The sequence below is a fragment of the Salmo salar genome, chromosome 25, assembly GCF_965601325.2.
Source record: "Salmo salar chromosome 25, fSalSal1, whole genome shotgun sequence".
NCBI classification, from domain to species: Eukaryota; Metazoa; Chordata; class Actinopteri; order Salmoniformes; family Salmonidae; genus Salmo; species Salmo salar.
The window spans coordinates 49,410,993-49,434,698 of NC_138315.1; the positions used below are offsets into that span (position 1 = coordinate 49,410,993).

At 41.5% G+C, this 23,706-nt stretch overlaps 1 protein-coding gene across 1 annotated transcript; it reads left to right on the top strand.

The window, feature by feature from the left end:
* The first annotated feature begins 4,395 nt into the window (after positions 1-4,395).
* LOC106586891 (interferon-induced GTP-binding protein Mx) lies at positions 4,396-23,466 on the top strand. Its single transcript, XM_014174618.3, has 14 exons — positions 4,396-4,525; positions 14,610-14,644; positions 15,036-15,217; positions 15,780-15,914; positions 17,392-17,546; positions 17,912-18,050; positions 18,134-18,332; positions 18,790-18,868; positions 18,979-19,101; positions 19,687-19,819; positions 20,001-20,159; positions 21,328-21,404; positions 21,750-21,947; positions 22,755-23,466. The coding sequence occupies exons 2-14, from the start codon at positions 14,622-14,624 to the stop codon at positions 22,974-22,976; spliced, it is 1,824 nt and encodes a 607-aa protein (XP_014030093.2). The 5' UTR covers positions 4,396-4,525; positions 14,610-14,621; the 3' UTR covers positions 22,977-23,466.
* Positions 23,467-23,706: the final 240 nt, after the last annotated feature.

Consider the following 23,706-nt stretch of genomic DNA (forward strand, 5'->3'; position numbering starts at 1 on the left):
ATCAGTCTCTAGCCTGTCTGTCAGAGTGCCAGGCCTCTCTCCATTCAGAGACATCAGTATCAAGCCTGTCTGTCAGAGTGCCAGGTCTCTCTCTGCATTCAGAGACATCAGTATCTAGCCTGTCTGTCAGAGTGCCAGGTCTGTCTCCATTCAGAGACATCAGTATAAAGCCTGTCTGTCAGAGTGCCTGGTCTCTCTGCATTCAGAGACATCAGTATCTAGCCTGTCTGTCAGAGTGCCAGGTCTCTCTCCATTCAGAGACATCAGTCTCTAGCCTGTCTGTAAGAGTGCCAGGTCTCTCTCTGCATTTAGAGACATCAGTATCAAGCCTGTCTGTCAGAGTGCCAGGTCTCTCTCCATTCAGAGACATCAGTCTCTAGCCTGTCTGTCAGAGTGCCAGGTCTCTCTCCATTCAGAGACATCAGTATCAAGCCTGTCTGTCAGAGTGCCAGGTCTCTCTCTGCATTTAGAGACATCAGTATCAAGCCTGTCTGTCAGAGTGCCAGGTCTCTCTGCATTCAGAGACATCAGTATCTAGCCTGTCTGTCAGAGTGCCAGGTCTCTCTCTGCATTTAGAGACATCAGTATCAAGCCTGTCTGTCAGAGTGCCAGGTCTCTCTCCATTCAGAGACATCAGTCTCTAGCCTGTCTGTCAGAGTGCCAGGTCTCTCTCCATTCAGAGACATCAGTATCAAGCCTGTCTGTCAGAGTGCCTGGTCTCTCTCCATTCAGAGATATCAGTATCAAGCCTGTCTGTTCAGAGTGCCAGGTCTCTCTCCATTCAGAGACATCAGTATCTAGCCTGTCTGTCAGAGTGCCAGGTCTCTCTCCATTCAGAGACATCAATCTCTAGCCTGTCTGTCAGAGTGCCTGGTCTCTCTCCATTCAGAGATATCAGTATCAAGCCTGTCTGTTCAGAGTGCCTGGTCTCTCTCCATTCAGAGACATCAGTGTCTAGCCTGTCTGTCAGAGTGCCAGGCCTCTCTCCATTCAGAGACATCAGTCTCTAGCCTGTCTGTCAGAGTGCCAGGTCTCTCTCCATTCAGAGACATCAGTATCTAGCCTGTCTGTCAGAGTGCCAGGTCTCTCTCCATTCAGAGACATCAGTATCTAGCCTGTCTGTCAGAGTGCCTGGTCTCTCTCCATTCAGAGACATCAATCTCTAGCCTGTCTGTCAGAGTGCCTGGTCTCTCTCCATTCAGAGACATCCGTATCAAGCCTGTCTGTCAGAGTGCCTGGTCTCTCTCCATTCAGAGACATCAGTATCTAGCCTGTCTGTCAGAGTGCCTGGTCTCTCTCCATTCAGAGACATCAGTATCAAGCCTGTCTGTCAGAGTGCCAGGTCTCTCTCCATTCAGAGACATCAGTCTCTAGCCTGTCTGTCAGAGTGCCAGGTCTCTCTCCATTCAGAGACATCAGTCTCTAGCCTGTCTGTCAGAGTGCCTGGTCTCTCTCCATTCAGAGACATCAGTCTCTAGCCTGTCTGTCAGAGTGCCTGGTCTCTCTCCATTCAGAGACATCAGTATCTAGCCTGTCTGTCAGAGTGCCTGGTCTCTCTCCATTCAGAGACATCAGTATCAAGCCTGTCTGTCAGAGTACCAGGTCTCTCTCCATTCAGAGACATCAGTATCTAGCCTGTCTGTCAGAGTGCCAGGCCTCTCTCCATTCAGAGACATCAGTATCTAGATTGTCTGTCAGAGTGCCTGGTCTCTCTCCATTCAGAGACATCAGTATCTAGCCTGTCTGTCAGAGTGCCAGGTCTCTCTCTGCATTTAGAGACATCAGTATCAAGCCTGTCTGTCAGAGTGCCAGGTCTCTCTCCATTCAGAGACATCAGTCTCTAGCCTGTCTGTCAGAGTGCCAGGTCTCTCTCCATTCAGAGACATCAGTATCAAGCCTGTCTGTCAGAGTGCCTGGTCTCTCTCCATTCAGAGATATCAGTATCAAGCCTGTCTGTTCAGAGTGCCAGGTCTCTCTCGATTCAGAGACATCAGTATCTAGCCTGTCTGTCAGAGTGCCAGGTCTCTCTCCATTCAGAGACATCAATCTCTAGCCTGTCTGTCAGAGTGCCTGGTCTCTCTCCATTCAGAGATATCAGTATCAAGCCTGTCTGTTCAGAGTGCCTGGTCTCTCTCCATTCAGAGACATCAGTATCTAGCCTGTCTGTCAGAGTGCCAGGCCTCTCTCCATTCAGAGACATCAGTCTCTAGCCTGTCTGTCAGAGTGCCAGGTCGCTCTCCATTCAGAGACATCAGTATCTAGCCTGTCTGTCAGAGTGCCAGGTCTCTCTCCATTCAGAGACATCAGTATCTAGCCTGTCTGTCAGAGTGCCTGGTCTCTCTCCATTCAGAGACATCAATCTCTAGCCTGTCTGTCAGAGTGCCTGGTCTCTCTCCATTCAGAGACATCCGTATCAAGCCTGTCTGTCAGAGTGCCTGGTCTCTCTCCATTCAGAGACATCAGTATCTAGCCTGTCTGTCAGAGTGCCTGGTCTCTCTCCATTCAGAGACATCAGTATCAAGCCTGTCTGTCAGAGTGCCAGGTCTCTCTCCATTCAGAGACATCAGTCTCTAGCCTGTCTGTCAGATTGCCAGGTCTCTCTCCATTCAGAGACATCAGTCTCTAGCCTGTCTGTCAGAGTGCCTGGTCTCTCTCCATTCAGAGACATCAGTCTCTAGCCTGTCTGTCAGAGTGCCTGGTCTCTCTCCATTCAGAGACATCAGTATCTAGCCTGTCTGTCAGAGTGCCTGGTCTCTCTCCATTCAGAGACATCAGTATCAAGCCTGTCTGTCAGAGTACCAGGTCTCTCTCCATTCAGAGACATCAGTATCTAGCCTGTCTGTCAGAGTGCCTGGTCTCTCTCCATTCAGAGACATCAGTCTCTAGCCTGTCTGTCAGAGTACCAGGTCTCTCTCCATTCAGAGACATCAGTATCGAGCCTGTCTGTCAGAGTACCAGGTCTCTCTCCATTCAGAGACATCAGTATCTAGCCTGTCTGTCAGAGTGCCTGGTCTCTCTCCATTCAGAGACATCAGTCTCTAGCCTGTCTGTCAGAGTACCAGGTCCCTCTCCATTCAGAGACATCAGGTTCAAGCTCGTCAGTCAGTCTGAACTTCATCACATCATCTTGCAAGTCTCCATGTGCTGGCTACAAACATGTTTCTGTGAACACACACACAGTCACTGTTCTATTACCAATGGCAGTTACTATGTTGAAGTTTGAACAAGTCAGATAAAACCTACCCAATTATGGTCTCCCCATCGACGACCGTTGGTGAGCAGGCAAGAGGTGAGGCTGGAGGTGAGGTTTTTACCAGAGCCCCATTGATGGGCATATCAGTTTAGATCAGCTCCTGGCCCCTCATTAAAGATATCGGTTGGTCACAAACACACAAATGATGCTGATGATTGCCCCCTTGCTGGTTCTCTCTATGCTGCATGTTTGGCTGCAAACTTGACATCTCTCGAACAACTACATCAGGCAATATTATGAGGTGGTGACTGAGAGGTCCTGTGACTGGGAGGTACAATAGAAAAGTGGTTAATTGCTTTTTGTTGTAAAGAAAGAACTAAACTTTTTGCTAATGCACTTCACAACCAAAATGACGCTACTAGATGTATCTACTTGTTTGGGAATTAGCCTACTAGTTTATCAAACTGGGTATTTTTCAACACAGCCTTTCAAATATACATAACCAGATACATAAGCATCAGTCTATGGTCTAGCTACCAGTATACTAACCACCACTGCACTGGGGACCAATGAACTCCAACCACCTATTCTGCATGATAGGGTGCAAAACGTAGTTGGTCAATATGTATAGGACTTTTCAGTTGGGGGCGATGAAACAACAGAACCCCTTTCAATGAAGGGAAGTGAAGTGTGACGTAGGCACAATAAGAGCTAAGACGCTAATATGTGTAAACTGTATATAGTTCTGTGAGTGTCACTGAGTAGGCTGATACCCATTTCATTGGTGCACAATCTGTAGTTTAGCCTGTATAGTCCCAATCTGTATGTTCAATATGCACAATAGGCTGTGTAGTGAGCTGATTTCTCACAGTCAAAGTCCTGCAATGACAGCTAAAACGCTAATATTTGTGTAAACTCTACACAATTGTGTCCTGTGCATGTCACTGAGGAGATAGCCCATTTCATGGGGACACAATCCATAGGTTAGGCTGTGCAGTATAATTATTCCCCCATTGTAAAGTCAATTACATCCACAGTGGGATTTCATCAGTTTTTTTTGTATCTATCTGTAGTAGAAACAACCTTGATTTCATTTCACTTTCTGGGAAATCATGTGACCCTTAAGAACCAATGAGGTTATATCTGAACTTTAATTATGCACTGTGTAACAGATGCAGAATAATGGTATGATTTCCCAGAATGGACAATCAAAACGTTTCACTTTCATTTTGTTTCCATGAAAGGTGATAGACTCAAGCTGTAGACCTATACTGCTTTGTGACCCTGGCTCAACACGCAACCTGCTTGTCTGAAAGTGTCAACGATTTCAAAGTAAGTGTGCATTTAGAGAACATCCCTGGTCATCCCTTCTTCCTCTGATATGGGGGACTCACTCAACACAAATGCATATTTTGTAAATGATGTCTGAGTGTTGGAGTGTGCCCCTGGCTATCCATACATTTTAAAAACAAGAAACATGTACCGTCTGCTTTGTTTAAAATTAGGAATTTTTAATTATTCATACTTCTACTTTTATTTTTGAATCTTAAGTAAATTTTATCAATTACATTTACTTTTGATACTTAAGTATATTTAAAACCAAATACTTTTAGACTATTTCTCAGGTAGTATTTTACTGGGTGACTTACTTTTACTTGAGTAACTTTCTATTAAGGTATCTAAACTTTTACTCAAGTAGGACAATTGGGTACTTTTTCCACCACTGGTGGTTTCCAAACTGTGGGGCGCGGTCGGCGGAGGAGTGTATTTTGTAATAGTGGAATAATATTGGGTAGTGCATCACCAGTATTCCTCTTGTCATGTCAGTCATTTTATACCTTAGAGAGAGATTTATAACTTGTCAGAAATGTCCAGATCAACTAGCTCATGTCAGCTAACGTTTTTGTTAGCTAGTATTTAAATCAAAGTATTGAATATTTATCTTTTTTTCTTTTAAAAAAAATGTATTTTCTGAACAAGAGAGCTGAGAGGTTAAAGGCGGGGGCTGTTTATAAATGTGTGTGTTCTTCTTTAGAATAATCACAGCTCTGTAATACATTGTGAGCTCTGACATTTGGTCCAACGCTGTACATTTGATTATTGGTCATTGGGGAAATTGTTTACCAACATTTTTGGTAACAATTTCTTTGAACATGTCATAAGGGTTCATAACACATGTCATAATCTGACATAAATATTTAATGATCGTGCTATGACAAAGATATTGCTGTATTTTCTAGCCTTATGACATCTTATGACACACCCACAGCCTGATACCATATAACGCAACATAATAGTGGACCTATTACGATGTTATGACAGTGATACGATGCAGAACATTTTATGTCTGTCTGAAATTCAGTGAATCCCATTGACCTTTTATAAGCCTTGTTATTATAGTCACGTCTATATTAGGTTTTGATCGGTCAATGCATGTTATAGTGAGTCTTACCCACTTTTCTCAATCAATACTCCATATTCCTGAACAACATTTGGGACCTTGGCTGTGTTGTGGGTCTTTGGCAATGGACGGGCAGAACTGTCACAGGTGATAGGGGAACATGTCGCAACCCACATTCTGAAATAGCATTTGTGTTCCGCCCGAGTTTTTAAAACTTTTTTTTTTATTTAACCTTCAATTAACTAGGCAAGTCATTTATGAACTAAATCGTATTTACAATGACGGCCTACCCCGGACGACGCTGGGCCAATTGTGCGCCACCCAATGGGACTCCCAATCACTGACGGATGTTATGTAGCCTGTATTCGAACCAGGGACTGCAGTGACTCCTCTTGCACTGCGATGCAGTGCCTTGGACCACTGCACTACTCGGGAGCCCATCATTGGAATGTGATACAAAACTAGGCAACGGTGTGCTTCAGGAAAATGCGGACGCCTCCGAGCGGTCGGTAGGCTGTTTGGAGTGTTTATCCGAATCGATAAAAAAACATAAAACAAAGTTGTGCCCCTGGCTATTCAAGATAATTTATGAAGTAATTAGTGGAATAATTAATGTATCTAATTTATCGTAATTAATTTGGTTATCCTATCCAAATTAATGAAGTAGGGGCACCATTTATTTTTTGAGGACCCTTGAATTAACTATACCATAGTTATCATTAAATAGTTTAACATTGAATTAGCTCTACCATAGTAATCATTAAATTGTTTAACCTTGAATTAATTCTACCATAGTTGTCATTAAGTAGTTTTACGTTCAATACTTGTATCAACAGTAGTCTCAGTCATCATTCAGTTACTGTATTCTCATTCTGAAAGGTCGTTGAGCTCTAAGTGAATCTGTTGTTGTCTTGAAGTCCTTAAACAAGTGGTTGGATTATTGAAGTCTAAAAGGTTTTATTTACTAGACTCAATACATTAGAAAAGGAGCTAGGGGAGAACCGGGACAAAAGTAACACATAGCTTTTTTCCTAATTACTCAAGAGATCGATAGAGCTAGAGACCCCATATTTTATGACAACCAACTTATATATGTTCTCTACCATTAGCAACTGGAATTTCATTTCTAGGGTAAATGAGTCAAAATTAAATAGACCGATAACAGAAGTAATGTTACTTTTGTATCTGTCAGCAGGGAGGGAGTAACACAGACTTGGGACAGAACTAACAGCTGGTAAGAAGTGCAGAATATCTGTCTTACCTCAATTTTTCTGGTTTGTAACGCTACTTACTTTTAACAAATGTACTATCGGCCATCAGTTCATGTCAATTAATGCTATAGGTTAAAAATGTATGAAAATGAACCATGCGTCAACATCGCAATGTTGCACAACCACAATATTTTGCCTTACAACATTATTCAGACTAAAATGGATTACATAATTGCTACATTAACCATCATTTTCTCTTCTCACCTTAATGGAAATCCAGCAGGAGATGTTTTTACTATTTTCAATGACTATTCATGCTTAGCCCAACCAATCAGGTACGATCTAGCTGTCATAGTCATACGTGTTCCTCGTGGCTTGATAGAATTAACCTCCAGGGTCGGCGCCAGAACCAATCGGTTGGACGGCCTTTGATTTCCATAGGCGGACTGTTTTTCACTGGATTTCCTATGTGTGCACGCACTTGCACGTTCACAATATTTTTTACAGGTGTAATAAGCAACTTGTGAGTTTCAAGTTTGGGGAAGCTTGCAATTTATCCTACTATTTGTGCCGATCTGCGTGCCAGTGATGATTCCTTTTATATTCTCATTTTCGTGGAGCAGTTTCATTTCAAACTGAACATTTCCCTTTCTCAAAATCATTGTTAGGTGGTTAATCATACAAATCTGAAGTAAAATGATAAAATCTAAAAGTTGAAATTGAACTACGGCATGAGCACCAGCCTCTGGCATATGGACACATTGATACACTGTGATCCATTGGCGGCTGAAGAAATTAAAGCATAGAACTCAGAGAGACCCTATAGGCCAGAGCAACAGTAGGCCTAGAACTTGCATCATCAACTAAGTAACATAGGCCTAAAGCCGACAAATGTGACTCACCAATGAGGAGATGGGAGAGGCAGGACTTGCAGCATGATCTGCATTATTAATAGAACTGACTTCTATTTGAGCCCTTGGCAACGCAGACACTCGTTGTCGCGCGCGAGCAGTGTGGGTGCATTAATTGAATAACATTGACTTTTAAATTTATTTTGTAACGCTCGCACACGCGACACGAGCGGTGTAGTCAGGGACTTACACGGAACCCAAACCTGCTGCGCGCGAGCGCCATCGTGCTTTATCCCCCTACACAAAACACGATCAAGACACGCAGGTTAAAATATCAAAACAAATTCTGAACCAATGACATTAATTTGGGGACAGGTCGAAAAGCATTAAACATGTATGGCAATTTAGCTAGTTAGCTTGCACTTGCTAGCTAATTTGTCATATTTAGCTAGCTTGCTGTTGCTAGCTAATTTGTCCTGGGATATAAACATTGAGTTGTTATTTTACCTGAAATGCACAAGGTCCTCTACTCCTACAATTAATCCACATGTAAAACGGTCAACCGAATCATTTCTAGTCATCTCTCCTCCTTCCAGGCTTTTTCATCTTTGAACTTATATGGTGATTGGCATCTAAACTTTCATAGTATTACCACGACGAATGGCAAAACAGTTCGTCTTTCAATCACCCACGTGGGTATAACCAATGAGAAGATGGGAGAGGCAGGACTTGCAGCGTGATTGGCGTAAGAAATAGAACTGACTTCTATTTTAGCTTGTTGGCCGTGCGAGCAGTGTGTGTGCATTAATTGAATATCACAGATTTCAAAATGTATTTTGTAACGTGACGCGAGCGGTGTGGTCAGCCTATTATGGACTCATCTGCAGATATGACACTTTAACTGGATTTTGGAAGAGTGGGAAATTCTTATTTGTGCAAACAGGAGCAATTAAAGAGAGGCTACCTTAGTAAGGTCACCAGGGGTTGCCAGTGGCTAGGCTATCTGTTCGCATACGAATGGGTACAATGCAATGACAGTATTAATCATGATATATAATTAAGACTAACAGTCTTTAACAATACTTAGTTACTTCCACCATGTTTACACAGACACAGTGTCACACAAAAGGGAAATTCATTGCAATGAGATCTTCTTTCTCAGTTCATTTCACATGAATAAAGTTTGTTCAGTTTGTTCAATATAAAGTTCGGTTCATCGTGTGTTCAGAAAAAGTTCCTCTCAGGTGATTGTTTAAGTTAGGGGTGTGCCGAGTAGCCGTTCAAAACGATTATCGTAACGGATATTGGCAATTTTCTGGATACGATATAAGATCAGAGTATTTTTTGTAATTATCCGTGATCCCCCCCCCAAACAAAATATTCAGGTGCCAGCAAGCATCTTTCTCATGCCAGTCAGTAATGTGTTAGGTGGTCTTAATAATTTAACTGCCTGTCTAAAGAGAAGGGCGGGCTGTACGTTGTTCCCGCTGCTCTGACTGGATATAGCGTGAAGCTGTAGTTCTACATCATTTCACCCAATCAATTTTCCTCGCATGCTTTCTGTCAGATCATTTAGATTGCTGCTGCCTGCTACTATGATAAATCACATGGCGAGGACGTTTGCTATCAATCTATCAATGTGCATAATATCTAACAACTGGAGCAAGGGTATGGAGAAAAAAAATATGAAACGCTGATGTGCAAAGTGAAAGCAAATTTGTCTGCCCGCTGCAAATTGAGGACACACTCCCCTGCGCACGTTGCTCCTAATCTGCAGCTTTTTTGCAGTGAGAATGTGCAGGGAGGTATTTTGCCTCTATTTAGGCATATAAACAACATCATTTTTTTCCGATCACGACTATCATCCGATCGAATCCGACTATGAACTGTCAATTTACGGATATGATTACGAGTGTGGCCATGTTGGCACACCCCTAGTTTAAATGTGATTTAAACCAGCCCAGTTAGTACAAACATCTGGCCCACATCTGGACTGATTCCGGCATGACAGATCTAAAACTGCTGTCCCAGGTCTGGCAGCCGAAATGAATGATGGTACAGACTAGGCCCGAGTCATTCGGCCCAAATTTGGCAGCTTGAACTGAGACAAAGCTGCATTTTAGTGCCAGAATCGACCGAGCAATGGCCCAAATCCACTCAATTATATCCCCTTCCCCCTCCCCCACCACCACTAAAAACATATTTATATTAAATGTAGGTAGTAATTGTAATATATGGAGCTATACACCTTTAATGATAGTCCATAATTCCCTTGTGTTTAATAGCAAATCAGTATCCCCTTTAGTTGAAGGTCAAGGGCATATGTAAATGAGCGGTCTTTCAAATCCAATACAGTACAACACATTACTGAGTACCAATCATTTTTAAGTATAGTGGTGGCTGCATCATGTTATGTGTATGCTTGTAATCGTTAAGGACTGGGGAGTTTTTCAGGATAAAAAAGAAACGGAATAGAACTAAGCACAAGCAAAATCCTAGAGGAAAACCTGGTTTAGTCCCATTTCTATCTATAGAAAAGTTTGTGGTCATACGCACATCCTTAAAAACATAGGTGCTGGGCTAATAAAGAATACTAGTATTGAACAAGAAGGCCCGCACACTGTTCCCAATTCACCGATTTATTGACAACATTTCGTCGATCCGAAACAAATCTTTGTCAGGTCAAACACTTCCCAAAATAAACACATTTCATCTCACATGACCATTGAGGACATGACGCATTGGTGGGTGCAAAAAACATTTGTATATCTCTAATAATTAAATAACAATAAGTTGGGTGCATGTAATGGTTCCAGAACATAATATATATTTACAAAATGACCAAGTGGGTAACCTGGAAGGCAAGTCAAACTTAAAGTAAAGTAACATATTCTGGTAAGAAATGGTCTGATACTGTATCAAACTAGTCTAATATACACCAGACACTGGAAGATTAATTCACCTTTCAGCAGAGCAAAAACATAAAACATAAAGCCAAATCGACACTGGACTTGTTTACCAAGAAGACAATGAATGAACCCTGTGTGGACGAGTTACAGTTTTGACAAAAATCTATGGCAAGACCTGAAAATGGTTATCAAAAATGATCAACAATCAATTCGACAGAGCGTGAAGGATTTTGGAAAGAAAAATGGGCAAATGTTGCGCAATCCAGGTGTGGAAAGCTCTTAGAGACTTATCCAGAAAGACTCACAAATGTAATCGTTGCCAAAGGTGCTTCTACAAAGTATTCAAATTAAATCAAATTCAGTCACATGTCACATGTGCCGAATACAACAGGTTACAGTGAAATGTGTACTTACGAGCGCCTAACCAACAATGCAGTTAGAAAAAATACAGATAAGAATAAGAAATAAAAGTAACAAGTAATTAAAGAGCAGCAGTAAAATAACAATAGTGAGACTATATACAGGGGGGGTGTGCCGGTACCGAGTCAATGTGTAGTGGCACCGGTTAGTTGAGGTAAAATGTACATGTAGGTAGAGTTATTAAAGTGACTATGCATAGATGATAACAACAGAGAGTAGCAGCGTTGTAAAAGAGTGGGGTGGGGGGCAATGCAAATAGTCAGGGTAGCTATTTGATTAGATGTTCAGGAGTCTTATGGCTTGGGGGTATAAGCTGTTTAGAAGCCTCTTGGACCTCGAATTGGCGCTCCGGTACCGCTTGCCGTGCGGTAGCAGAGAGAACAGTCTATGACTAGGGTGGCTGCAGTCTTTGACAATTGTTAGGGCCTTCCTCTGACACCGCCTGGTTTAGAGGTCCTGGATTTCAGGAAGCTTGGCCCCAGTGATGTACTGGACCGTTCGCACTAACCTCTGTAGTGCCTTACGGTCGAAGGCCAAACATTTGGCATACCAGGCTGTGATGCAACCAGTCAGGTGGCTCTCGATTGTGCAGCTGTAGAACCATTTGAGGATCTGAGGACCCATGCCAAATATTTTCAGTGTCCTGAGGGGGAATAGGTTATGTCGTGCCCTCTTCACGACTGTCTTGGTATGCTTGGACCATATTAGTTTGTTGGTGATGTGGACACCAAGGATCTTGAAGCTCTCAACCTGCTCCACTACAGCCCCGTCGATAAGAATGGGGGCGTGCTCGGTCATCTTTTTCCTGTTGTCCACAATCATCTCCTTTGTCTTGATCACGTTGAGGGAGAGTTTGTTTGCCTGGCACCACACGGCCAGGTATCTGACCTCCTCCCTATAGGCTGTCTCGTCGTTGTCGGTGATCAGGCCTACCACTGTTGTGTCATCAGCAATCTTAACGTTGGTTTTGGAGTTGTGCCTGGCCATGCAGTCATTTACATTTACATTTTAGTCATTTAGCAGACGCTCTTATCCAGAGCGACTTACAGTAGTGAATGCATACATTTCATTTTTCATACATTCATACATTCATTTTTTTTTTTTTTTCTTCTTCTTCGTACTTGGCCCCCCGTGGGAATCGAACCCACAACCCTGGCGTTGCAAACACCATGCTCTACCAACTGAGCTACGGGGAAGGCTGTAATACCAACAGTCATGACTGAACAGGGAGTACAGGAGAGGACTGGGCACGCACCCCTGAGGGACCCCTGTGTTGAGGATCAGCGTGGCGGACGTGTTGTTACCTACACTTACCACCTGGGGGCGGCCCGTCAGAAAGTGCAGGATCCAGTTGCAGAGGGAGGTGTTTAGTCCCAGGGTCCTTAGCTTATTGATTAGCTTTGAGGGCACTATGGTATTGAACGCTGAGCTGTAGTCAATCAATAGCGTTCTCAGATAGCTGTTCCTTTTGTCCAGGTGGGAAAGGGCAATGTGGAGTGAAATATAGATTGCATCATCTGTGGATCTGTTGGGGTGGTATGCAAATTGGCGTGGGTCTAGGGTTTCTGGGAAGTGGTGTTGATGTGAGCCATGACCAACCTTTCAAAGCACTTCATGGCTACAGACGTGAGTGCTACAGGTCGGTAGTCATTTAGACAGGTTACCTTAGTGTTCTTGGGCACAGGGACTATGGTGGTCTGCTTAAGACATGTTGGTATTACAGACTCAGACAGGGAGAGGTTGAAAATGTCAGTGAAGACAGTTGATCAGTTGGTCAGCGCATGCTCGGAGTACATGTCCTGGTAATCCGCCTGGCCCTGCGGCCTTGTGAATGTTGACCTGTTTAAAGGTCTTACTCACATCGGCTGCGGAGAGCATGATCACACAGTCTTCCGGAACAGCTGGTGCTCTCATGCATGTTTCAGTGTTATTTGCCTCGAAGCGAGCATAGAAGTAGTTTAGCTCATCTGGTAGCCTCGTGTCACTGGGCAAATCTTGTCTGTGCTTCCCTTTGTAGTCGGTAATGGTTTGGAAGCCCTACCTCATCCGACGAGCGTCAGAGCCGGTGTAGTACGATTCAGTCTTGGTCCTGTAATGACACTTTGCCTGTTTGATGGTTCGTCGGAGGGCATAGCGGGATTTCTTATAAGCTTCCAGGTTAGAGTCCCGCTCCTTGAAAGCAGCAGCTCTAACGTTTAGCTCAGTGCGGATGTTGCCTGTTAATCTATGGCTTCTGATTGGAGTATGTACGGTCACTGTGGGGATGACGTCATTGATGCAGACAATAACTTATGTGGTGTACTCCTCAATGCCATCGGAGGAATTCCAGAACATATTCCAGTCTGTGCTAGCAAAACAGTCCTGTAGCTTAGCATCTACTTCATCTGTCCACTTTTTTATTGATTGAGCAGGAATCAGGAGGAATTGAATTACAGTCAGATTTGCCAAATGGAGGGTGAGGGAGAGCTTTGTATGCTTCTCTGTGTGTGGAGTAATGGTGGTCCAGAGGTTTTTCCCTCTGGTTGCACATTTAACATGCTGATAGAAATTTGGTAAAACGGATTTAAGTTTCCCTGCGTTAAAGTCCCCGGCTACCAGGAGCGCAGCCTCTGGGTGAGCATTTTCTTGTTTCCTTATGGCAGAATACAGCTCATTCAATGCGGTCTTAGTGCCAGCCTCTGTCTATGGTGGTATGTAAACAGCTACGAAAAATACAGATGAAATCTCTCTAGGTAGATAGTGTGGTCTACAGCTTATCATGAGATACTCTACCTCAGGCGAGCAATAGCTCGAGACATCCTTAGATATCGTGAACCAGCTGTTATTTACAAAAATACATAGTCCGCCACCCCTTGTCTTACCAGACACCGCTGTTCTATCCTGCCGGTACAGCGTATAACCAGCCAGCTGTATGTTGATAGTGTCGTCGTTCAGCCACGACTCGTGAAGCATAAGATATTGCAGTTTTGAATGTCCCATTGGTAATTTAATCTTCCACGTAGGTCATCTATTTTATTTTCAAAAAGATTGCACGTTTGCTAGCAGAATGGAAGGAAGTGGGGGTTTATTCGATCGCCTTCGAATTCTCAGAAGGCAGCCCCGCTCTTTGGCCCCTTTTTCTCCACCTTCTCTTCCCACAAATCACAGGGATCTGGGCCTGTTCCTGGGAGAGCAGTATATCATTCAGTCAAATCACAGGGATCTGGGCCAGTTCCTGGGAGAGCAGTATATCATTCAGTGAAAATCACAGTGATCTGGGCCTGTTCCTGGGAGAGCAGTATATCATTCAGTAAAATCACAGGGATCTGGGCCGGTTCCTGGGAAAGCAGTATATCATTCAGTATATCAATTCAGTATATCATTCAGTAAATCATTCAGAAAGGTGTTCTTAATGTTTCTATCAACTTAATATTAGAAAGGTGTTCCTAATGATTGGTATACTCAGTGTATTACAGTTGGCAAATTCTAAGCTTTCGAACTGGGCATGTGAGACTGTATCTCCTCTTATGTTATAGTTATGTTATGTTATTTAGCTTATAATAACTTTCGCTCAAAATACTGATGCATTGCTGTTATTGTGTATTTTCATCGAAATGGTTTAGGTTTCATTCTCTTTTATTTCAGGGGGAGAAAGAAATGTCTCATGATGATGGACCGAGGTGGGACAACATTACTTCTGTTTTCGGTTTTGAAATGAGAAAGGCCTCCATTTTACACTTGTTATTGCACACTTGCAGTACTACTTTGTACTACGCTGTACCACAATACTAAAATCCTAATATTCAGAATTTTATGGTGATGGTGTTTATTTATACAGTGGTGATTATTTATGCAGTGGTGATTATTTATGCAGTAAATAGTGTGACATTTTGTTACACATGGTGAAGTGTTAACATTTTTGGGGGATACATTTTCTCATCCCATGTAGTTCAAATGATAGTTTGCTACTAACTATGAAAACTGTGTAAAATAATGAATTTAGCCATGCATGTCTATCAACAAATTAACCATTCATAATGGCATTGTTTTTTACCCCTGACATACCCTCAGGATGTTCCAAGACCAGCTGGCGGAGAAGGTCCGGCCCTTCATAGACTTAGTAGACGACATGAGATCCATAGGGATAGATAAGGAGCTGCCACTGCCAACCATTGTTGTGGTGGGAGACCAGAGTTCAGGAAAAAGCTCTGTGCTTGAGACCCTTTCTGGGGTGGCGCTGCCCAGAGGGACTGGTGAGATTCTGTATTGTTTCCTGAACATACAAAAAAACAATTAAAATCAATATTAGCATTTTAAATGTCATTCCTAAATCACCCAAAGTCTCTGAAAGTGGTTGTGTAACTTAGACATGATATGGGCATTGACTCGTTTTTGGTTTGAAAATGCTGAAGTTGGCGATTGATGCCAGTGGCTAGGTAAACAACCCTGAAGCAGGTTTTCAAACTATCTGTGTCCATAGACGAGGTCAGGAAACAGACAGTACAATAGCACCACAGAGACACGGACATTACTGAAATGTTTAGAACCTTCAAATTAACTTTATAACCACAGAAAAACCTTTCACAAAATGTTAACTGTACATGAGTTTTCTAACCATTTATTCAGACACTGTAAATGTTTGACATGCTTTCAGAACATTAGAGCTACCTTGTTGTCTGTAGCCTGCAGAAGTTATATATTTACCATGAAATCCATGTCCCGGTCCGTTGTTGACTCTACTGTCATATTGATTGTTGTATTGATTGTTCTGTAATACAGTATTATGATCTGTCATTGGTACTTCCTTGTTTCCAGGTATTGTCACCAGGTGCCCACTGCTACTTCAACTCTGTAATGACAGGACAGTGAAATGGGAGGCTGTCATCTCATACGGAGGGAAATTCAATGAATTTGACGACCCCTCAGAAGTCGTGAGATACGTTGAACAAGGTCAGATGGGAACGAACACAGACACAAACACACAGACATATTATTCTACACTGTACATTAACCTGTGGAGGCTCCTCAGAGGAGGAAGGGGAGGACCATCCTCCTCAGTGAATTTCATAAACATTTAAATAGCGAAACATTTAAAAAGTTATATTTTAAATAAAACTATGCTAAATATAGCCCTATGTCCACCCAATCAAAGGATCAGAGAACGAATCTATTACAGAAAGCATAAGCTACAGCTAGCTAGCACCACAATACATAACATGTGGTGAGTAGGTTACCCAAATAGAGAGGTTACCCAAATAAAAAATATATATTATTAAGGAGAAGCAGGAGAGAGAGAGAGCTAGCTATATTTCATATTTCTTTAACTTTCACTTACTTAGCTAGTGAAATTAGCTAGCTAGTTTAGTCTACTCAAACACCAGGCTCAAACAGAGAGGGATGCTATGTTAGCTAGCTGGCTATGGCTATCCAACGAAGGAACTCTTCCAAGTCAAGGTAAGTTTTTAGGTTTTATAAATTGTTAGCCACTGGGGCCCGCCGGTGTAACTGCTAAACTGCTTGCTGCTGACTGAACACTGTAGCTATGTTGACTATGATGATATAATATGGTGACAATGATGTCGGCTGTGTGTAGCGCTGATATGAAGGTTTGGCTTGAAAGGTTTTTTCGTCTGGTCACAGACAGCTGATGTGTTGTGCACTGAAGTCCTTAAGGGAAAACGTGAAAGGAGGGGAGTGCGTAGGTGGGAGAAGGAATTAGCTATACAATGATCAAAGGGATCATGCTGTTTGTATGTGGCTGCTATGAAAGTGAACTGTGATTGCATGTGATCGGGGGTGTATTCATTCCACCAAATTCTGTTGAAAAGTTTCTTAAACGGACGCAAACGGAAACAAAACAATGATAAACATACCTGAATTTGTCCAATAGAAACTCTCGTTTGCAACTGTTGGACTAATGATTACACCCTAGATCAACTAGATGCAGGCAAGAGTGTTCAAGGTGGTATTGAATGTGTCAATGTCTTTCACCTTGGTCACTAAAAATTATCTTAACTTTTGCACCTGCATTGTAAACTTTCATTCATAGGCTAGGTCATAGCAACCTCATGATGGGTATAGGAAACATTTTAGTATGATGTAGTAGCCTAAACCTATCGATGTTACATTGAGCTGGGTGAATGGAATATGAATGACAGTCATTCTATACGCTGTAATAGAAATAAGGCCATGCTCATAAATTAATATACTGTCCTCCCTTATCTTAAATGGCACATACTGCTACTGCTACTGACATTGACATATCTATTACAATTTAATGTGGAAAAGTATGTATGGTATTTACCATAAACAACTACAGAATATATATATTATAAGAAGAAGAGTTCTGTCGGGGTATAAGACAGACAAACAAACAAATAATAGACACATCTGTTATTTCATCAATATTTTCCCATTGATTTAACAGCTCAGAACGCATTAGCTGGAAAGGGAGTGGGGATATGTGAAGACCTGATCACTCTAAAGATCACATCCTCCACGGTGTGTGACCTCAGTCTGATTGACTTACCAGGGATCACCAGGGTGGCTGTGAAAGGACAACCAGATGACATTGGAGCCCAAGTAAGTCTGACGTCAGTGTGTATAGCTTTTGTACTTTGTCCAGTACACTGCTTGGTTATCTCATGACTCTTGTCTCTCAGCTTATGATTCACTAATGATGAATTGTTTTAGCCAGTTGTACAGACTTGTTACCATAATTGCTAGCAAGGTACACATAGCTATGATGGTTGATTCTGGTGAAAGGTACTTTGAATGTGTTGACTTTGAGGAAGGTTGAGCTTCAGAACCATAAAGAACAGAGTGCCCCACACAGGGCGATATCACGGGAACAAGCGGTCTGATACCATCTCATAGATTAATCAAATAACTCGGTCAAAGGCTTGCATCCTGACTGCTTCGTCACATTCCTCTTCCTTTTTTACTAGATCAAGAATCTAATTTCGAAATTCATAAAGAATAAGAGAACCATTATTTTAGTGGTGGTACCATGTAATGTTGACATAGCAACAACAGAGGCCCTGAAAATGGCACAAGAAGTGGATCCTGAAGGCACAAGAACTCTGGGTAAAGAAATGATATAGATGAATGTATTTTTTATAGGGTTTTTATATTAGCAGTTATCATAATGCTTTTCATTTGTCTTCAAGCAATTCTGACAAAGCCAGATCTGATAGACCCGGGAGCAGAGAAGAATGTGTTGGAAATTGTCCACAACAAAGTCATCATTCTCAATATGGGCTATGTCATTGTGAAATGTCGTGGTCAGAAGCAAATTGATGAAAACATGTCAATAACTCATGCGATTGAGGAGGAGTTGGAATTCTTCCGAAATCACGAGCACTTCAGGTAAAATGTGTTCTTGTCATGTGTTAAATGAACTTTGTTTTTGATGGCTTCACATCTGAAAATGTTCAGGGTCCCAAACTATTGATTTCAGGATTTTATGAAAAAAGTATATTTTTCCAGATATCCTTTGAGAGTAGTTCCAAAGAGTGTTGATGAATGAGAGTCCCTCTCCTCCCTTCTCTTACATTTCTGCGTATTGTACTTTTTAACATTCAAAATGAAATAGCTAAATGATCCTCGGTATGATCATAAAACAATTCCATACGTTAGCTTAGCACATATCTCTAGCTTAAACAGATTGATTTTGATGTTATTGTTTTATTATGTTAATTAGATATCTGTGGGGGCGTGACCATTGTAGGCCAACGGTTATACCATTTTTAGGTGTAAAATCTGTTGGCCAATTTTTGGGATGAAATACTGTGTTTGTTATATTTCTCTCCCTTTCAATGTATAGATCCCTCTTGCATGAGGAGAAGGCAACCACCAAGTGCCTAGCCAACAAGCTCAGCAATGCCCTGGTCAAACATATCAAAGTTAGTCCAACCACATACCCTACAGTTATCTGTTCTCCCTACACCCAGGGCACACTGGAAAACATGTGGTCTGGTACCTATTAGCTTGTTGTGTGTTTGCTCCTGGTCAGAAATCCTTGCCCAAGATGTCAAAGAAGATAAAGGAGCAGCTGGGGGAGGTAAAGCATTTATTGAGTCAAATAGAGAGCGGGCCTCCCCTGGAACCTGCAGAGAAGAGGAAGTACCTCATTCAGGTGAGAACATCTTTCACCTTTCCATCTTTCAGCTTCGTAAACTTCTTATTTTGTACAACATTTCTATAAACATGTATGATGTAGGGTTGGAAGCCATACTGTTGCACAGAAGTCCAGGTGTGTTATGGTAATGGTTTGCTAAATTGTCAGGAGAATGTCCTATAGAGTATTTGGGCAATGGTACCTGGTGTAAAGGCATCAACTCTGTTGCAAATCCTCTACCTTTTGAATTGGTCAGATTTGCAGCACGGGTGTAAGAGTAGACACACTGTCCAGAAAGATAAATTAAACAGCATTAACATTTTCTCCATACTCCCACTTAACACTCCCACTTCCTCCACTCTCCTTCCTTAATTTCCAGCTGATTATGTTTGTCACCAGGTTAAACAATACTTAACCTTGACAGCTGATTTTACAAAAACACTTGGACAAGCCCCTGTAAGATAGTTCTTGTTTAATATCTGTAGAGGACATAAGGATAGATGGGTCTTGTGGAGCCATTTCATTAAACAGTAATCTAAAAGGACTAAATATTAATAAACATTGAAACAGGTATGTTTTATTGTGTTACGTTTCCTTCTTCAGGTCATAACAGATTTCAATGATCAGATTACCCAACTGTCCAAAGGGGATATTATCGTTGAGGAAAATCTATTTGAGCTCATGCGAAAGGAATTTACAGAGTGGATGGAATGTCTGAAAAATGCCAAATCACATTGTAGGTACAATCTGAATAGCCCGGGTATTGCTCATCATAATTCCATGTATAACCAATAAATATTTATGTTTCTAAATATCCCTAATATTTACTGATATAGTTATTATACTACTAATACTTATGTCAGACAACAGTGATTATAATCTTCCATTAATTATTAACATTGTTTTCCTGAATTTAGACCATGAAGTAGTGCAACAAGTGGTGGATGAATATGATCAGAAGCACAGGGGAAGTGAGCTGCCAGGATTCACTAACTACAGGGTATTTCAACATGTTGTTCAGAAACTAGTGGCTGAACTTAAGAATCCAGCTATGATGACACTACAGAAAATCAGAGGTAAGTGACCAATACCCCTTCTCATGTCTACTCCCTCTCTCCTCCTCTGGTACTTGTTGTCACCAGTTTATTCATTACCACGCACACCTGCCACCATCGTTACGCACACCTGCGCCTTATGAGACTCACCTGGACTCCATCACCTTCCTGATTACCTCCCCTATATCTGTCACTCCCTTTGGTTCTTTCCTCAGGCGTTATTGTTTCTGTTCCTGTGTTTCTGTACTCTACTCATGTTTCTTGTTTGTTTATTTATTAAATTCACTCCCTGTACTTGCTTCCTGATTATTAGTGTACATGTTATAGAAATACACCTCACCAAAGTGAAGGAACAGGGTTTTCTGGGGCATAGCTACTGACCCTGGAACTGCCCCTATGTATAGCTACTGACCCTGGAACTGTCCCTGTATATAGCTAATGACCCTGGAACTGTCCCTATATATAGCTACTGACCCTGGAACTGCCCCTATGTATAGCTACTGACCCTGGAACTGTCCCTGTATATAGCTACTGACCCTGGAACTGTCCCTGTATATAGCTACTGACCCTGGAACTGTCCCTGTATATAACTACTGACCCTGGAACTGTCCCTGTATATAGCTACTGACCCTGGAACTGTCCATGTACATAGCTACTGACCCTGGAACTGTCCATGTGCTTAGCTTACTTACTTGAGCACTTATTTCTCTAGTGTTTTTCTTTCTATCTTATGTTATTTTTAATTCTTCATCGTTGGGTTTGCAAGAACGTCATTTCATTGTTCTTGTACATGTGACATTTGAACTTTAATTGACTAAATAGGACAAGCTGAAGGAATGTTTCACTCAAATTACAAAATGACATATTGGTTTCCTTACCCTGTAAGCAGTCTATGGACAAGGTGACATCAATCCATGCTTTGGTTTAATTTACCTGGACACTGTTTCCATTTTTCACGCTTCATGTCAAAATGATCCTAATGTATCTCAAATTGATGGTGTAGATCAATGAAGTTACTCAATGATTGTTTGGACATGAAGCATAAACAAATTATAATATTTGGACCATTGACTTGTAATTTGGCTGTAATAGTCCTTTAAATGAAAACATTTTGTGGAATATCTATTTACCAAATACATTTGTCTCTTTTAACATCTCTTTACCAAATACATTTGTTTTGGTTTTTCAGACATGGTGCAGAAGCAATTTAATCATTTGTCCAGAGAGAGCTTTAAGAATTATCCTTATCTTCATCAGGTCTCAAAGGTAATGACAATTGTAAACTGTTAAGCGCTCTGACATGATAATCATTCAATTCTCTATTCTGTGATTTTAGGCTGAAATGGAAATCTTAGTTAGTGGCACGAGCAAGAAGGCAGGAAAATGAGGCAAAGTAGCACTTAAAAATCACAATATATTTTTATGAAGAATTCCAATTTGCAGGTTGTCCATTGTAGGATTGTACCCTGAAATGTTCAAAATAAAACATCATATGATACTTAGAGCATGTAAAACTGAACTTTTATCTGAAACAGTAACAGTATTTTACTGCCTCCCTGCATCCAAGATTCTTTATGTCCTCATGGAATCTTAATCTTTGTTTAAACTCAGAAAAAAATTGAAACAATCCAGGAAAATCAGTCAACCATAGTGAAGGAGAGGATCGTGGAGCAGTTTCAGATGGAGATGCAGGTCTACACACAGGATGAAATCTTCAACAAACATATTCCGAAGGAGGGGGAAACAGCAGCAGGCTCAGATAAGGACACCAGGAGCAAGTACCCTGGGCTGCTTAAGGCATACTATGAGGTACTATGCAACACATCTACTGTGCAGTATGTATAGAGTGTTCCAGAAATAAAATAAAATAAACTAAACCTGCAGCTCACATAAAACTGGCATGTTATGTAGTGTGCTTATCAACAAAGTCACACACTTTCTCATCAGGGCCTTCCACAAATTTGTGGACTCAAACCCACAAATGCTGAAGCTCCAGATGCTCAACTAGTCTAAAGAAGGCCAGTTTTATTGCTTCTTTAATCAGGACAACAGTTTTCAGCTGTGCTAACATAATTGCAAAAGGGTTTTCTAATGATCAATTAGCCTTTTAAATTATAAATTTGGATTAGCTAAAACAACGTGCCATTGGAACACAGGAGTGATGGTTGCTGATAATGGGCCTCTGTACACCTATGTAGATATATCCAGCTACAATAGTCATTTACAACATTAACAATGTCTACACTGTATTTCTGATCACCTTGATGTTATTTTAATGGACAAAAAAAATCAAAAACAAGGACATTTCTAGTGACCCCAAACTTTTGAACGGTAGCGTACATTATATAGCTCTGCTCCAGCCTGTACAATGAATCCATGATATCATCAATGGGATGATCAGATCTCTAATTAATGCTTTTTGACACATTTTTCAAACATACATTGTTGTGGCAGGGTTGCATTATGGTATATTGCATTTTGCAGACCAATCCAACTCTGAAGTCTATATGTTCACCTTGCTGAGCCTTTGTTGTCATTTGGTAATCTTTTGGTTGCCTTGTGGCCATCTCATCACTTCTAGCCCTCACTCTCCATCCCACCTCACCTCTCTCACAGATTGTGGTGCAAAGACTGGCTGACCAGGTGCCCATGCTGATCCGTTACTTCATCCTGAAGCAGTCAGCCAAGATTGTGTGCAGTGAAATGCTGGATCTGCTACACAGAGATGACACTGATAACATCCTACAGGAGGATTCAGAGATCGGACAGTATCGTGCAAAGTTGCTGGCCCAAGCGGATCGCCTTATACTGGCCAATGACAAAATCAGCAGCCTCTGAGAGTGTGATGTCTTGTCAGTTACAAAATTCTGAGATGTTGGCAAAAAAAAGAAACCGGTTAAAAAGAAGTAAAACCAGATTTTTGGAAAGGGCAGTAATGGCCAATTGCAATTTATTTTAGATACTAAGTAAAATAAGCTATATTTTGTATATTTATATTCAACAAATGTATAAGATCGGCTAAGATCAGTGAGATGCTTTACAGACGACCCCAGTGAAATCCTACTGTAAACGTAAAAGGTTGCGAGCGGATCACCTTGATTAGTAGACTGTTTATACATTTGATCAGCATACAGAACATTTTATATGATGGGCATCTCTACATTTAGTCAAATTTGTGATTCAAATAAAATGTGATTGTTGTATCATCACATATCTGCAATGTGGTGTGTTTTTATGTTTTCATCTCAAAATGTCCTGAGGAAATATGTGAAGATTGTTGCTAATATTATTTAAAGTGACAAATGAAATAAAGGTTGTATCCACTTTCTGATTGGTCAGAGCGCATCAATGTAGAGAATGATTATATGATGGCATTTTAATAACTTGATGCCTGTTTTATTAAACGTGTTGAGGATCAGCGTGGCTGATGTGTTGTTACCTACCCTTACCACCCGTCAGGATGTCCAGGATTCAAGTTGCAGAGGGAGGTGTTTAGTCCCAGGGTCCTTAGCTTAGTGATGTGTTTTGAAGGCACAATGTGTGGTGATGATGTCAGGTTCCTCTTCAA